Source organism: Populus trichocarpa, chromosome 11 (genome assembly GCF_000002775.5).
Source record: "Populus trichocarpa isolate Nisqually-1 chromosome 11, P.trichocarpa_v4.1, whole genome shotgun sequence".
In the NCBI taxonomy this organism is placed as follows: Eukaryota; Viridiplantae; Streptophyta; class Magnoliopsida; order Malpighiales; family Salicaceae; genus Populus; species Populus trichocarpa.
Genome location: NC_037295.2, coordinates 11435620 through 11452200, shown reverse-complemented (window position 1 = coordinate 11452200; position 16581 = coordinate 11435620). Strand labels below are relative to the sequence as shown.

General features: G+C 30.1%; 1 protein-coding gene across 1 annotated transcript; it reads left to right on the top strand.

Annotated features, from left to right (window-relative positions):
* The first annotated feature begins 7099 nt into the window (after positions 1-7099).
* Positions 7100-16114, top strand: LOC7483625 (dihydrolipoyllysine-residue succinyltransferase component of 2-oxoglutarate dehydrogenase complex 2, mitochondrial). The gene is made up of 15 exons (XM_002317301.4): positions 7100-7266; positions 7372-7453; positions 7547-7612; positions 7706-7769; positions 7872-7899; positions 8409-8479; positions 9052-9126; positions 9237-9292; positions 9390-9434; positions 9541-9798; positions 9888-9982; positions 10293-10383; positions 10490-10600; positions 14934-15128; positions 15698-16114. Exons 2-15 carry the CDS (start codon positions 7397-7399, stop codon positions 15887-15889), a joined length of 1404 nt encoding a protein of 467 aa, XP_002317337.1. The 5' UTR covers positions 7100-7266; positions 7372-7396; the 3' UTR covers positions 15890-16114.
* The last annotated feature ends 467 nt before the right edge of the window (positions 16115-16581 follow it).

Genomic DNA, 16581 nt, shown 5'->3' with positions numbered 1-16581 from the left:
TTATTGTTATTTATTTCATTTTTAATGTCTTTTTAAGTTTTTTTGTTTTTCAATTTTATCCCCCAAGATTTGATTTTATTTATTTTTATATCCAATTTGGTCCTCATTCTTTTAATTTTTTTTTTATCATTTTCTTTTTTATTTTGTTATCAAATAAGATCATTTGGATCTTTTAAGAATATTTAAAGGGTGTTTTTTCATAATATTAGTAAGTGTTTATTTATTTTTTATTAGTCATTGTTATTTATTTTTTTGTTTTATTATTATCATTAGCTTTTTTATATAATTATATTATTAAATTAATTGATTTTATTGTACCCATTTGAATTAAATTCTTATATCCTAAATTAATTATTTTTGAAATGTTTTGCAATTATCTTTATATTTTGCTAAATGTTCAGCTTCGTGTTACCTTGCATAGTTTACTTTGTTGCAATTCAACCCTCTCATTCTAATTGCCAACTGGAGTTCAGAGAACTTTAGGGTCTGTTCATAAATAAAGTAATTTTTTAATTTTAAAAAATTGAAAAAAATAGAATTTACTCTTCAAATGTGATATTTCTCCATTTAAAAAAATGAAAAATTAGTTTTTTAGTTTTTCAAATTTATATTGAGTTTAAAAAACACTCTTTAAAGGTTTTTCACAGTTTTCCTGCAAGTTTTCGTTGTTTTTCAAATGAAGAAAATACATGGACAATATAATTTTTTTCTTTGATATAAAAACAATTTTTAGCAATGAAAAATATTAAATTTTTTTATATATATTTTCATATTTAGTTAGTGTTATAAACTTAATTTTTATTATAAATATAATATAAAAATATCTTTTGATTTAACAATGAAACTTTTTCATGATAATTTTTAATTTAAATGCAATAAAATTAATTTTTTTTGTTACTGAACATATATATTTTTTCTTTTACGGTTCAATTTTTATTCACAAAATATATGCTGATTATACAAAACTATTATAATATCGGAAGACTTGTTGTGGCAACTTAAGTAGTTCAAGACAAGTTGTGAAGGCCTTTACGACGGTCCATTTATTTTCCCCGACGATATAAAAGTATTTGATAATGAAAAAAATGCATGAAACCCATTTTAAATTATGGTCAAGTTATTATTTTTGCAAAAGCAACAAATATACGCACAAAAAAAAAAGAGCTTATTATTGCTTTGATAAAATGTTCAAAAATTAACAAAAAATGTCATTTATTTTATTTTATTTTCATTCTTTTAAAAATTACATTTACATTCCAAATCAATTTAAAATTTAAAATAAAATAAAATAAATTAATTTACCCTTATATATAATATAACACAAACAATATATCTTTTTTTTTTTTTTTACACTCTCCCTTCCCTTCTTCTTCTTCCTCCTTCTCTCCCTTCCCTTCTTCCTCTTCATGTCTTGTTTATTTCAATAAAAAATCAGTAGATTATTTTAATCAAAAGACAGAAATTGCATACAAATTTCTTAACAAAAATATGGCTATAATTTGTCCTTCTCCCTTGTTGGATTCACCGTATGGAAAAACTAAAACCCTAAATAAAATTTAATTTTTTTTTATTTGTTATTGTGAATTTTTGTATAGTTTTAATATATTAATTATTATTCTATTTTTTCATAGATGAGCATAAAAATTACCAATACTTGATTTTTTAAAATTTTTTGTTGGTACTTTCTTTTCAAATCATTATAAGTTTTTATTTAAATAAACTTGCTCATAATAAACAAGACATGTTTTCATCAAAATAAACAAATTAAATGAATAAGAAAAATGAGATTTTGACCAAAAAATACATTTTTTCTCTTATGAATTTAAGCAATTAGAATCCTTGCAAATATTTATTTTAATTACCTTAAGTTTTTTATTGAAAAAAAATGTTGTAAATAAAAAAGACATGTCCTTATCAAAATATATATAAAAAAAAATACATGAATAAGAAATTAAGATTTTGACTAAAGAAATATATTCATTTCTTCATAATTTAAATCCTTTGAACTCTTTCTAATAATTATTTTAATTGATGTAGATTTAAATAGAACTAAGCTTTGAAAATGATCCCCTTTCCTTTGTTATTTCCTCATTTGTATAGTTTATTACATCTTTATTTCCGTTATTTTGCATGACTTTATGTAACTTACATTTATAAAATATTTTCATATGTATTTATCCTTCATTTCTTACTTAGAAAGATTAACTTATTATTTTAATGTTTAATTAGCATTAACAATTTTTTTTTATATTTCTTAATTGTTTTTGGCCCTTTATGTTTTTTTTCTTTAATTTGAATTGAAATTAAATAAAAATACATTCTAGATATTGTTTTTTTAAATATTGTTTAATTTGTAATTTCTTATCGAATAAGATTATAATATTGTTTTTATAATTTTACCAAATGCTCTTTTTGTACAAGCCTTAATGACTATTTAAAAAACAATTATTTTGTTCATTATCTTTGCGTATGTTTATTTTAGTTATCCTATGATTAAATGAAGAAAATTTTTACCCAACCAAGTCCATAACTCGGGTCATGAGTTTGATGAATTAACTTTGGTTGACTCAAGTCAATCTAAAATATCATCATATTAACATTTTTTTAAAAAAAAAAGTTAAAAGGAATTCTCTTTTAAAGCTTTTTTTTTTTTTAAGTCAAGCTAGGTTTTGAACTGGTAGGCTAAGTCACACTTGGGTCCACCGGTCTACTAGGTCACACAAAGTTAGCTTCAACTTGGTTTAATTTGAAACCCCAACCAAACAAGGGTTCAACATAACGGGTCTTTAATTTTAATTGAAATTCATTATATACATTGATTAAAAAACTATTTTGTGTATTATTTTATTTAATGTAGTTCAAATTCTACTTTGCTTTCTAATAAAATTATGGTATTTTTTAGATAATATTAGCAAACACTCTTTTTTTACAACTCTTCATGATTTTCTTTTTTAAATTTCATTTGGTCACTTTCTTATGCATGTCTATTTTTATTATCATATAATTGAGTAAAAATAGATTCTAAAAAATTTTATTAAATCCAATTGGATCCATGATCTATGTTGTGGGTTTAATGTTTTAACTCCTAAATTGATCTAAGGTGTTGTTGTCTTAGTATTTTTTTTTTTAAAATAGTTAAAATAACATTGTCTTGGATTTTATTTTTTTTTACAAATCAAAATGGGTTTTGACTAGGTCGATCAAATTGTGTTTTAACTTGCTAAGTTGAATGGGTCAAATTCGATCAACTCTAACATGGTTTGATTTGAAACCTAGGCTAGACACCCAAGTTAGGTTAGGCTTGATAACACTTCTATAAAGATCCCAATTGCAACACCTGAGCGTTGTATTTGTTAGGTCTCCCAAAACTCTTAGACACAAAGGAAACAATAGTTTTTTTAAAAAAATTAGAAGTCACAAGGATCTTGTTAGACAATCTAAGATCATTTAAGGTTTGAGCAAAGATTACTTGAAGATTATCGTACATTTCATAAGAGCACAACGTTGCGACGACCCTTCCTGGACGGGTTGAGAGGTATACGGTTGGATAAGGAGTCATCAAGTATTGTAGTTGTTACGAACCCTTATTGGTCTCAAAATTATAAGGCAAGAGACTAGTAGTGTAAATGGAAGGTATTAACAACCTAATATATCTTAACTAAGGTAAGCTACATTGTTTTTCTTTGTTTGTGGTTGCTATGGTCTTATGATGTTTTTATTTTTATCAGCATATCTATGACGAGAATGCTACAATAAACAAACGTTAGTTTCTTAGGTCAAGAACATGGTCTGAAGAGATATTTAAAGAAAACAGATTTATTCACAGCTTATGCTCTTCAAATGAACCATGGCTAGAAATCTAAAGAGATTCAGTAATTTTTGTTTTTTTTTCCTCTTTTCTCTTTGGTATTTTGGACGTCCATGACTCTTGTTTCATGGGACACATGTTGAAATATTCTTAATTATCATTGAGGCTTCTTTCGGGATAAACTTGAAATTATTAGCTATTATGTCGTTCCAAATAATATTTCAAATAAAACTCCTTGCAGTTTTTATACTTATATTAGAAGTAAATGAATTGTTTTGCTCTGAAAAATATTCTGGATATAAACCCCTTACAAGTTTTTTTATCCTTATACTAAAAGTGAATAATAATAAATATTATCCATAATAATATTTTGGATATTAACTCTTTTGTTGGTTTTTTTTTATCTTTATATTAAAAATAAATAATATATTTTCTTACCAGAAATAAGTTTTTAATATTTTTGAAATGCAGGCTAAAATCCTTTGGAATTTTACAAACTTCTTGTAAAATCCGTGCAACACCCTTTTTAAAAAAAACATGCAAAGTATTTTAGATTTTTAGAAAAATGCTCAAATAATGCAAAGTATTTAAAATCCTTTGGAATTTTACAAACTTCTTGTAAAATCCGTGCAACACCCTTTTTAAAACAAACATGCAAAGTATTTTAGATTTTTAGAAAAATGCTCAAATAATGTTTAGGATTTTTGGCTATATACAAAGAAAAAATATTATATTGTTGAAAAATATTTTTTATATTATTTTTACAAGGCTTTGTTTGTCAAAAACTCGTTTTTTATTTCAATAAAACTGTCAACATAGGCGCATGTTTTCCAAACACACCCTTAAGCCAAAAAATCTTTTATCAAAAAAGTTGAAAACCAAACAAGGCCTTACCTAAATGACCCAAAATTGACTCGATCGGGTTGATCCAAAATCTTTGGTTTGACCATAAACCAACACAAAAAACACTGGTTTGACAAAAAAAACCAAAACCAAAATTAAAACCCAAAACAGATCAAACTTGCAAAAAACACAAAAAATGAATTGTTTTGTCATAAACAAATCAAATCCCATAAAATTAAAGGACATTAATCATCATCAAAGACCACCTGAATTTGGTAGAGGAGGTGCACACCTTCCGTTTGGATTCAACCTTGCTCAATTTGAAGGTTTATAGCTTCATATTTATTCGTTTGAAGATGCTAACTTGATTAGCCCAAAATCGCCCAAAGAAGAAGATGAATAGTGGGCAGATAATATGCCCTCTATTGCAAACTGTGCGTTTTGAACATAAACCAAACAGTGTATCGTCTAGGTTAACCATTAAGAGATTAAGGTTTTTAATTTGGGATTTGATCAAAATTCAATTTAGTCCATAATCTTTTAATTTGTTTTAATTGTACCAATAATTGCCTTTAAACTTTTAATTTCATGCAATTTTACCCGTGATTAAACCAATGTCAGTCCTTGAAGTTTAATGTTTTTTTCAGTTCGATCCTTAGTTATCAATTCGTGCATTTTGACTCTTAATTGATCAATAAACTTCCAATTTTATTCATTTTGACCCTGATTAAACCAATATCAGTCCTTAAAGTCTTGTGCCTTTTACAAATTGATCCTTAGTTTTGAATTTCTTCAGTCGAGTCCCTAATTGCCCATCAAACTTCAATGTTTATGCAATTAAGACCCAGGTTTGACCAAATTAACTTTTCAAAACTGCGATTTAACCATAGACTTTAATTTCTTCTAATTAAAGCCCAAATTGAATTAAAAACTCATTTTTTCTTACAATTAAACCCTTAATAAATTCAATTAAAATTTCAATTGAGTTATTAAATAACTAATTTTGAATTTCTCTCCAAATTAAAATTTTCTTGTCAACAGAGCTTTCATCAATCAAAATTGAACCGCCAATTTTTCTTGCCATTACTTGGCGTAATGAATTTGTTGAATAAGATATCAAGGTGTCAAACATCTTTTCCACAACAATATCCATTCATGTGCTGGCTATCTCACTCATCAATTATTTTAGAGTTCTCGTCACACACACACATATATATATATATATATTGAGATTAATTTTTGTCGTGGTGGTCTAAAATGAATTACACATAATTTCCACAATTTCAATCAATAATAGATCATACATCGAATCCCTCCAATGCGGTCAATAATAATTCTTGTATAGAAATTCTCCCATTGAGGTAAATCACATCTCAAAATATACTTCATATTATCGCCTATACGATTAACTACAAATTGAGATTAATTTCATCACACACACATATATATTGAGATTAATTTCTGTCGTGGTGGTCTAAAATGAATTACACATAATTTCCACCATTTCAGTCAATAATAGATCATACATCGAATCTCTCCAATGCGGTTAATAATAATTCTTGTATAAAATTCTTCCATTGCGGTAAATCACATCTCAAAATATACTTCACATTATCGCCTATACGATTAACTACAAATTACATACCAATTTATGAAGAAGTATGAAATAATTGTTTTTTTAATTTCATGAATTATTTCAAATAAAATAAATAGCAATGAAAAGAACGGGGGACCAAATCTAATAGATGAAAAAGTTGAAAGATAATGAAATTAAAAAAATAATTATAATTTAATAAATTATTTAAAATACAATAAATAATAATAAAAAATAAGAACCAAATTTGATAGATAAAAAAAATCTTAATTAAAAAACGATAAGAGAAAAATAAATAATAATAAAAAAAATAAGAAACAAAGTTGATATAAATATCAAATTAAATCAAATTTGATGAGATGAAATTAAAAATTAAAAATATATAAAAATATTGAAGACCAAATCTAATACAATCAATAAATAGCAAATTATTTTTATAACTTCTAAAAAATATATTCCATCAAAAATAAAAAGAAAAATACTTCTTGAAAACAACTTTTCTTTAATTTAAAATTATTTTTCTTTGATCAATTTTTTTAATAGTAAATAAACAAGAAAAAAATTTAGAAATTATTTTACATAAATCAAATAAACATTGTATAAATAAAATCATTGGAGTAAATAATACAGCCCTCCAAATTACAACCCACTTGGCAACGCATTTGTCAAAAACTTAATTTTTATATTTAAAATTATTTTTGTTACTATTTTTAAATTATTTTAATATATTGATATAAAAAATAAATTATTTAAAAATAAAATAAAATATTATATATATATATATATTTTTTTTTTATAAAAAAATACAGTTGTATTAAACATATTTGACTCGTATAATAAAAAAAAAGGAGCACGCAAGCAAATCCGAAATGGCGCAACGTGTTTTATTTTCATTCAACTTTGCAGCAAAGTCTTCCTTTTCTCTGGAGCCAAACCCTACGTAAAAAACACTATAGACACCCCTTTCTCTCCCGATTCAAAATCAAAGAGCCTCGCTCTCGCTGGCGAACAATCTGATCAGGTCTAAATCTACTAATAATCCTAATTAGGATTGTTTCTTTTCTTTTTTAAATTAACAGCTTCTTTTCTTATTTTTTTCTTATATATAAATTAAAAAAAAAAACAGATAGAGATAGAAAGAATCCTACAAGATGCTTGGTGTTATAAGAAGAAGAGTCGCTAGTGGAGGCTCGTCTTCTTCATCTTCGGTTAGAAAATTCATTTTTACTTCTATCTATATATTTATTAACTAATTTATGTATGGAATTTATTTGTTCATTACTGATATTTGTGATCTTCAGATCTTGAAGCAGTCATTGCAAACTATTCGACCTGTGTCTTCGTCTACCTCCAGAGTCTCCGAGGAGGTTTTAATGGCTGTCATTTATTTATATATTTATTACTGTAGAAAATAGTTTATAATAATTTGATTTCAACAATCCTATCTTGTCTGTCAACAGATTTTAATTCATCCCAGAGGATTTGGACATGTTCGGAAATTCAGTTGCCTTGCTCCTCTACGAGGTAATATTTAATACTGATTGCGCCATTATGGTCCCTTTATAAACATAATTATATTAGTCATAATCTGTCACTAATCATGTTTTTCCTTTTTGGTATTTGCAGGTAGGGCAATCAGTTCAAGAACCATGAGGTAAGTGACACCCATTCTATTTCCGTGCTTTGAATTGAAGAGACTCTATTTGAATTAGTGTTTCTAGGATCAGAATTTAGACTGTAAAAGTGATAATTAGATGACTCAGTGAAACCGTTTTTAGGTTATTGTTTGATTGTGTTTTCATTTGATTGTCTGTATCATGTCCTTTTCTGTAACTTTTATGAATCCTACTCTACTTTTTATATCTCAAAGGTTGAAATACATGCTCCTGTTGTTGATACTCTTGCGCTTCAATGGGGTGGGTTAACTAATTTAACCTGTGGTGTAGAACTACATTTTCCATCTTTCATCCACCATTGAATTTCTAAATTGGAGATTACCTGTACTTTCTAATTCTCTAATAAAAATGTTGATTAGGTGAAAAAGGCTGAAGAACTTTCATGCTAATTAAAGTTGTTTATTGTTTATTACGTGCTGCTTGTAGTGCTCTCTCTCTATCTCTGTTATTTTTTTTTTTTAATTTTTTAGTTTTTCTTGTTATGCAGAGAAGGTGTTTCCAACATGGAGCTCACAGCTAGCAAGCTAATCTTGAGCAGGCCATTTTCTTCAGACAGTGGTGTGTTGTTGACTGGACTCTATGAATTTCCTTCATTTGTGCACATCACTCTTCTCCATGTCTGTGCTCTGGTGTGTGATCTATTGGTGAAGGAGAAATGCATGGATCCTAGTTCACACAGGATTTCTTAATCCTTTTGATTTTATAATTGTTAATTTCCATCACTTATCTAGGATGTTAGCATTCTAGCTCTTATCCCACTTAGCTTTGATGTTGCTTTTATACAAAGAATGCAGTTTGAAGCTCTTTTCATATAGTTTTATCATGGGAAAACATAATTAATGGGAAATTTTGAATCAAGCTGCTCTGTCATAGTTGACAGAAATGTGGTATGTTGGTTCAGATTGTGGTAGCCTTTGGAGCACCTATTTGGCTCGTCACCAAGTGTTGATTCTTACCACCATGGTTAAATACTTTGTTAAGTTGACCTGGATGTGATGACATAGATGGTTTACTGTCAATTTAGTTTTATATCTTTTAAGAGGAACCTGCAGCTGTTTCTTATTGTGGTGATATTGTATCTTAAATTTTTTCTATATCTTGATAAATGATAATTTTGTGTTCTGATTTAGGGGATTTGGTTGATGCCGTTGTTCCTTTCATGGGTGAATCCATCACTGATGGCACTCTGGCAAAATTCTTAAAGAGTATGTCTTACTAGTGATAATTTCTCATTTCTTCTGTTTGCAAACACATTTTCTGTCATTTATATAGTTGCCAATTCCTAATTGTGTTGAATGCGATATTCTGAGAGCAGATCCTGGTGATAGAGTAGAAGTTGATGAGCCAATTGCTCAAATTGAGACCGATAAGGTGTTGTTGTCAACATGCTTTCCCACCCTTGCTTTCTGTCTAATGTAATAGAAAATTTGTTGTGTTTCTAATACTTGTAATGTCAATTTATGTTCAGGTGACAATTGATGTTGCTAGTCCAGAAGCAGGTGTGATAAAAGAGGTAATACATAAACTGTTTTTTTAATGATATTTTTGTGTTCCTCTGGGGATGTTTGATGATTGAGGTTGTGGATTTTAATTCAACTTCCGAGCATGATTTCTAACAGCTTATAGCCAAGGAAGGGGATACTGTAGAACCGGGTACCAAGATTGCTGTTATTTCAAAGTCTGGTGAAGGTGTAGCTCATGCTGCTCCCTCTGAGAATACATCAAAGCAATCTGCTCCTGAAATGAAGGATGAAGAAAAGATAAAGCCAAAGGTTGAAGCTAGTCCTGTCCCAGTAAAGCCTAAAACTCCAGCACCACCACCTCCTAAACGCTCTGCTACAGAACCCCAGCTTCCTCCCAAGGAAAAGGAAAGAAGAGTAAGTATCTTTCTCTTTCATCGTTATGTGGTAGAGCAATGTTCTCTGTGTCTCAAGCAGTGTGGCTTGAAATGCTTCCTTGATTACAGGTTCCTATGACAAGGCTTCGAAAAAGGGTTGCAACCCGATTGAAGGACTCTCAGAACACGTTTGCTCTGTTGACAACATTCAATGAAGTTGATATGTGAGTTCAATTTGATTTTGATGAGTCATTGCTTATAGCACTTTTCTCATAGCTCTAAAAGTTCCAACCCTTTGATAATAGTTGGTAGTCCATATCTTATTGGTTTGGTTTAGCCAACATAGACCATGTACTTTCTTCATGAGTTTTCCTTCCCTATTAAAGCTTCTATCCCTAAGAAAACAGAAAATGGTGCTTTGGAAGGGGTAGATCAGTTCCTGAGTTATATCCAACAAAATAACATCATCTTTAATTGTTTTTCCTACCTTTTCTCATGTGTATTGTCCCATCATTGATTTTCTGCTTATTGTAGGACTAATTTGATGAAGCTTCGCTCTGAATACAAAGATGCCTTTGTTGAGAAACATGGAGTGAAATTGGGCCTTATGTCAGGATTTATAAAGGTACACAATGCGTGATCTACAATGATACAAATAATTCACGAAATATACCCTTGACCATTAAGATGTGTGGTATCCTTTTTCTTGTTTCCTCTGTACAATATCTCAGGCTGCTGTCAGCGGTCTCCAGAATCAGCCTATTATAAATGCAGTTATTGATGGGGATGATATCATATACAGAGACTATATAGACATTAGCATAGCTGTCGGCACTCCAAAGGTTTGTCTTCATCTCTTTCGTTGACTGACTTATTATTTGTGCACACTTGTATGCTACCTTTGGTACTAATGGTATGGTGAAGCTCCAATGGTAATGCACTGGACTTGCTTTCTTTATATGTATCTGCCTTTTGTGGTGCTGACAATCAGTCTATTGGTTAGGCATCTTTCTCGCCCCTTACATTTTTAAAAGTATCTTCTTGTGCATGCTTTTTTTATCCCAACTAAATTGTGGGACGCTATTATAGTTTGATTCTGGTTTTTAAACATGGTTTTATTTAAAGAATTGGAGCATTTATGTGTATGATGAGTTCATCAAAATAATGTTTTAATTATAATTTATTAGGTGGCTAGGGCCTAATATCATCTAATCTAAATTTCCCTTTAATCTAGTCTCTCTGAATGCAATTTTTCCCTTGCTATTGGTTATTCAGCGTAAGGATTATTTGTTAGGTGAAGAAATGACATACTTGACTTCTGTTTGTGATATGTGGGGGTGGGAAGATTTGAACCTGGGTAGTCCTAACATCCATAGCCTCAACCTAAGTCTTTAATTGGATCAATGCCTCATTGGCATATTATACTATACTTTAAAAGGCGTGGGAAAAACATTGTGCATGTACTGTGGACATAGACTCATTGCACTGTGGACCACAATGTAAACATAGAATGTTTACATTGTGGACGACACTGTAGCACCTGAGGAGCATTGTCTTTTCTGTTTTCTATGTCAAAAGTTGTTGAGTCTGGCTTGTCAGCGAGACCCAACGCTATTGGGTCTGGCTTGGAAACCAAGCCCAAATCGCTTCAACATGAATACGAATGCTCCTTTGGCAGTGACGTAGGTCCCCAAAACTTTGAATTTTCCAAGAAAAGGGACTACAAGCTTCATATAAAGGAGAGAATGATTAATGAAGAACAATGGGAGAAGATTATTGGGTCTGGCTCGGCAGTCATACCTAATGCTTTTGGGTCTGGCTTTGGCAACTAGACCTAATGCTTTTGGGTCTAGCTAGGCAGCCAAACCCAAGGAATCTTGGGCCTAGCTCAACAACCTTTCTTTTAAGATATTTTCAATTTTATTTTTTTTCCTCTTATTTTTGTTTCATATGATAGAGAAAATAAATTGATGAGATTTTTTTTTATATTGTACAAAAGTTGGGTGATGATAATTTTTTTTTCATTTGAGGTTGGGTTGAATTTTCTTATCAAAGCATGTTTGTTTTTTGCGTTTCAAAAATGCTTTCAAAATAAATTGATTTTTTTTAATTCAAATTAATATTTTTTGATGTTTTTGTATTATTTTGATGTGATGATATAAAAAATAAATTTTAAAAATAAAAAAAATGTTATCACTATATATTTTTTTAAAATATTTTAAAAAATAATCGTTAGTAATAATATAATAACTAGCAAATTGGCTCGCGCTTTGCAGTGAGTCAATAACAATATTTTTTTAAAATGTAAAAATGCTTGAGTTGGGTTAAAAGAACGGAATGTATTTGTACCATTGTCATCTTCAATTTTTTTTTTCTACAGTAGCACCATGAATAGTGCATAATAGAGTAGTGCCCAATACACCAACAACTAATTTCTTTTCCTTTAATTTTTTTCCTTAAAGATATTTTTAATTTTATTTTTTTTCTTCTCTTATTAAATTTTTTTTTCATACTGTAAAGAAAATAAATTGATAAGATGTTTTTTATATTGTACAAAAGTTTGGTGGTGATAAGTTTTTTTCCACTTGAGGTTGGATTGAGTTTCCTTATTAAAGCATGTTTGTTTTTGCGTTTCAAAAATACTTTTACAAAAATTTGAATTTTTTTTAATATTTTCTTTACTTCAAATTAATATTTTTTGATGTTTTTGTATTATTTTGATGTGATGATATAAAAAATAAATTTTCTTTTTTCAAAAATATGATCTCAATATATATTTTTTTAAAAATATTTTAAAAAATAACCGTTATGTAATAATATAATAACTTGCATATTGGCCCACGCTTCGTAGCTGGTTAATAACAATTTTTTTTCCAAATATAAAAATGCTTGAGTTGGGTTAAAAGCACAGAATATATTTGCACCATCACCATCTTTAGATAAAGTATTTTCTACAATAGCACCAAGAACATAGCAGAGTAGCGCTTAATACACTGACAATTAATTTCTTTCCCTTTAATTTTTTTCCTTTTAAGATATTTTCAATTTTTTTTTCCTCTTATTTAATTTTTTTTCCATACTGTAAAAAGAAAATAAATTGATGAGATTTTTTTTATATTGTACAAAAATTAGGTGATAATAATTTTTTTTTCATTTGAGGTTGGGTTGAATTTTCTTATTAAAGCATGTTTGTTTTTGCTTTTTAAAAATGCTTTTAAGAAATTTGAATTTTTTTTATTTTTTTTACTTAAAATTAATATTTTTTGATGTTTTTGTATTATTTTGATTTGATGATATAAAAAATAGATTTTAAAAAATAAAAAATATTATCTCAATATATATATATATATATATATATTTTTTTTTTAAAATATTTTAAGATATTTTCAATTTTATTTTTTTTAGGATATTGGGCTTGACCGCCAGACCCAATGGCCTTGGGTCCAGCTTCGCAGCAGACCCAATGGCCTTGGGTCTGTCTCTGCAGCCAGACCCAAGGATTTTGGGTCTGGCTTTAGAACATGACCCAATATTCCTGGGCCTGGCTGCGAAGCCAAACCCAATGAAAATACGCCAAAAATTTCACAAAATCATGAAAATACAAGTGAAGCCCCTATTTTTGTATTGAGAAGCAAATCAATAAATGCGAGAACCTGTCATCAGAGAGATCAATGTCGGCCTCAGGTCTTGAGCCTTTGAGAAAACCCATGTTACATCACAAAAACTCTAAAAAACCATGCAATATCACTAAAGATCAAACTTGAAATTGTATTCATGATTCAAATCACAAGAACTTAAAATTTCAGCATAGATTATCAAATTAAAACCACAACAATCCATGAAACGAAACAAGCTGAAATTTTCTCAAAGGCCCACCTTCCATTTGGCATCATCGTTGGCTAACTTCAATTTACCCCCAAGATTTTTACCTCAACAAAAAAAAGAAGAATAACCGAACATACAAACAAGCATGCTTCCTATCTCCGCCTATTATCAAAACAGACGAGGCAAAACAATGAAAAATCAAAACCAGGCCGGATGTGAATAGAAACAAAACAACAACTTCTAGCCTAAATTATTCTTAACTCAAAGTTTCAAGCTTTAACTCAAGTATTTCCACCCAAAAACTCGAGCATTTAGCACAAGACCCTCACATTGATTCACACCTAGCCTTGAACCTCAGCAGACTCATCTCTGTATGTCAAACCTCAAGCGGAGTTTTTTTGTTTTTGTCTATTTTAACGGGTATGAACACTCAGAGATACATGATAATAATCTTCATGAGGTTACAGTAATAACATTCATTACCATGCATCTTCAAGCACCTGACTAGTAAAGCATGGACATTTAGCAAACAAGTAAAGGATAAAGGAAAGAAATGACACTTATGAGACTTTGATAAGTTAAGGATTTGGGACCCTTTTATTTGCTTTCTATCCTTCAAAATCTCCACCAGATCAGTAGCCAGACACAAGGCCATTGGGTCTGGCTGGGCTGCCAGACCCAATGCTATTGGGTCTGGCATTGCCTTCAGATCCAAGGTTATTGGGTTTGGCTCCGCAGCTAGACCCAAGGCTCTTAGGTCTAGCATGACCGCCAGACCTAAGGCACTCAAAATATTTGCTATACTTTTCATATATATTTTTTTAAATTTAAAATTAAAATTGTTATTGACCCGCTGCGGAGCGCGGGCTAATATGCTAGTATATTTGATTTGTGGAATACTATTCCACAGTAAATATTGCACCTGAGTTGTTGAGGACCACGAGACATAATATTCCAAGGACACCGGTTATTGCTTTGATTGACCATTGTTGAGGCGTGTATTCTCTGCTCTGGAGGTGCCAGTCTTTAAAAAGCTTCTGCCATGTTTAATCTCTGACTAACTGTATGCTTGAAGCATCTAGTTCAAACATTGTGATTGAATTAAAGTATTTGTTCTTTGGTTTGGTATTTCTCAATGTTAATCTAGCTGAAGTTGCCATTTGGAATTTCATGAACGAATAAATAGGAGAAAAAAAAATGCTGCAGTCCTGCATTCCTTGTTGGGTTTCACTTTCTTTCCACCTCTGTTACTTTGTTGAAGTTTCATTTAATCATAGAGGATCTCAAATGATAACCTTGCAAACTTTTTTTAATCGCGATTCCTTCATGTTTCATCCCTATGATGTCCAGGGCCTTGTAGTTCCGGTTATCCGTAATGCTGAAAAGATGAACTTTGCTGAGATAGAGAAGGAAATCAACACTCTTGCAAAGAAGGCAAATGATGGAACTATTTCAATTGATGAAATGGCTGGAGGTTCATTTACAATATCCAATGGAGGTGTTTATGGAAGCCTTTTGAGTACACCCATTATCAACCCCCCTCAGGTTTGGCATTCTAGTGTGATAAAAATTTAAATGACCTTCCATATATTTTCACATACACTTGTCTTAACTGATCGAGACACAAAGCACAAATTTACTAGTTGGCTGAACTTGCAAACTCGTCTATTTAAATTAATTAGGATATGCATCTCTTTTGGGCTCTGTAGTTCTTCAACTAGATGTTAGAGGTCATGATTATCAGAAACGGACTGGCCTTTTGGATCCGAAAACTGTTGAACCAGCTACTAAGCTGGTCTGGTTTTAATTTGGACCATTTAAGCAAAGAAAATCAGAAAGACCTGTTTTAACAGGTGTTTAAATGTGGGCTGACTGGCTCTCAAAGCATATGAAATTTAGAAATATATGTGCTCATTGCTAATCCAATCTGGCAATGATTCGAGTTTAGACAAACGAAACCTAGCTGCCTGAACGTGACTTGGTGATCTGGCATACTTGTTTGGTCACTGCGTGGTCTGGTCCTGATTGTGCAGATATGGACAGCAACGCATTTTCTTGGATAAATGACTGCTGTGTTTTTTTTATGGTTCTCATAACCAATAATTTTTTGGCAGTCGGCTATTTTGGGCATGCACTCGATTGTGAGTCGCCCAATGGTTGTTGGAGGCAACGTTGTTCCGAGGCCAATGATGTACATTGCTCTGACATACGACCATAGGCTAATTGATGGTAGAGAGGCAGTTTTTTTCTTGCGTCGAATCAAAGATGTTGTGGAGGATCCTCGCAGGCTGCTTCTGGATGTATAAAAATGGCATTAAATTTATTGAGTTTTCTGCCACACTGCCATTGAACATGCTTTTATTTGACATGAATAAATACTTTGAGATTGAAATTTTGTTGGGTTTGGATTGTTAATTCACACCCTATGAGTTTATTTTGTTGGGTTTGGATTGTTAATTCACACCCTATGAGTTTCACTTGCGGCTTGCCATGATTTAATCTAAAATGAGGGACAGTCTACATGTTCTTTATATTCCAAAATGTTCATCAAACTCCTCTTTATTTATGTATGTAGAGGTTTCAGATTCTGGTAGACGGCATGTATAATGCACCTGTATTTTCGTTATAAATCTATATATAGTTTTAAATTTCCTTAGTCCTCGTTAGATTTATGGGCGTGGATTTTCTTATTTTATTGCACTTGATTTATGTTTTACTAAGTTATTGCCCGCCCTGCCGGTGGGATTAATGTTTTTTTATTGTTAAAAAAGAAAAAAGAAATCTAAGGTCGTGGGAATTTTTTTAGTATTATTAAATATGGATTAGTGGCTTAAATTTGAAAACTTTTGACTTGGTTTTTGTTCTCGCTTAGATTTCAAAGTGATTTTCAAATTAAATCATTTTGGAGTTCTCTTAATATAATCTAGTTAAATTGACTTGTAATGGTTTGTGTAGATAAAAATATGAAGATATTTTTTTAAAATATTAAGGTAATGAT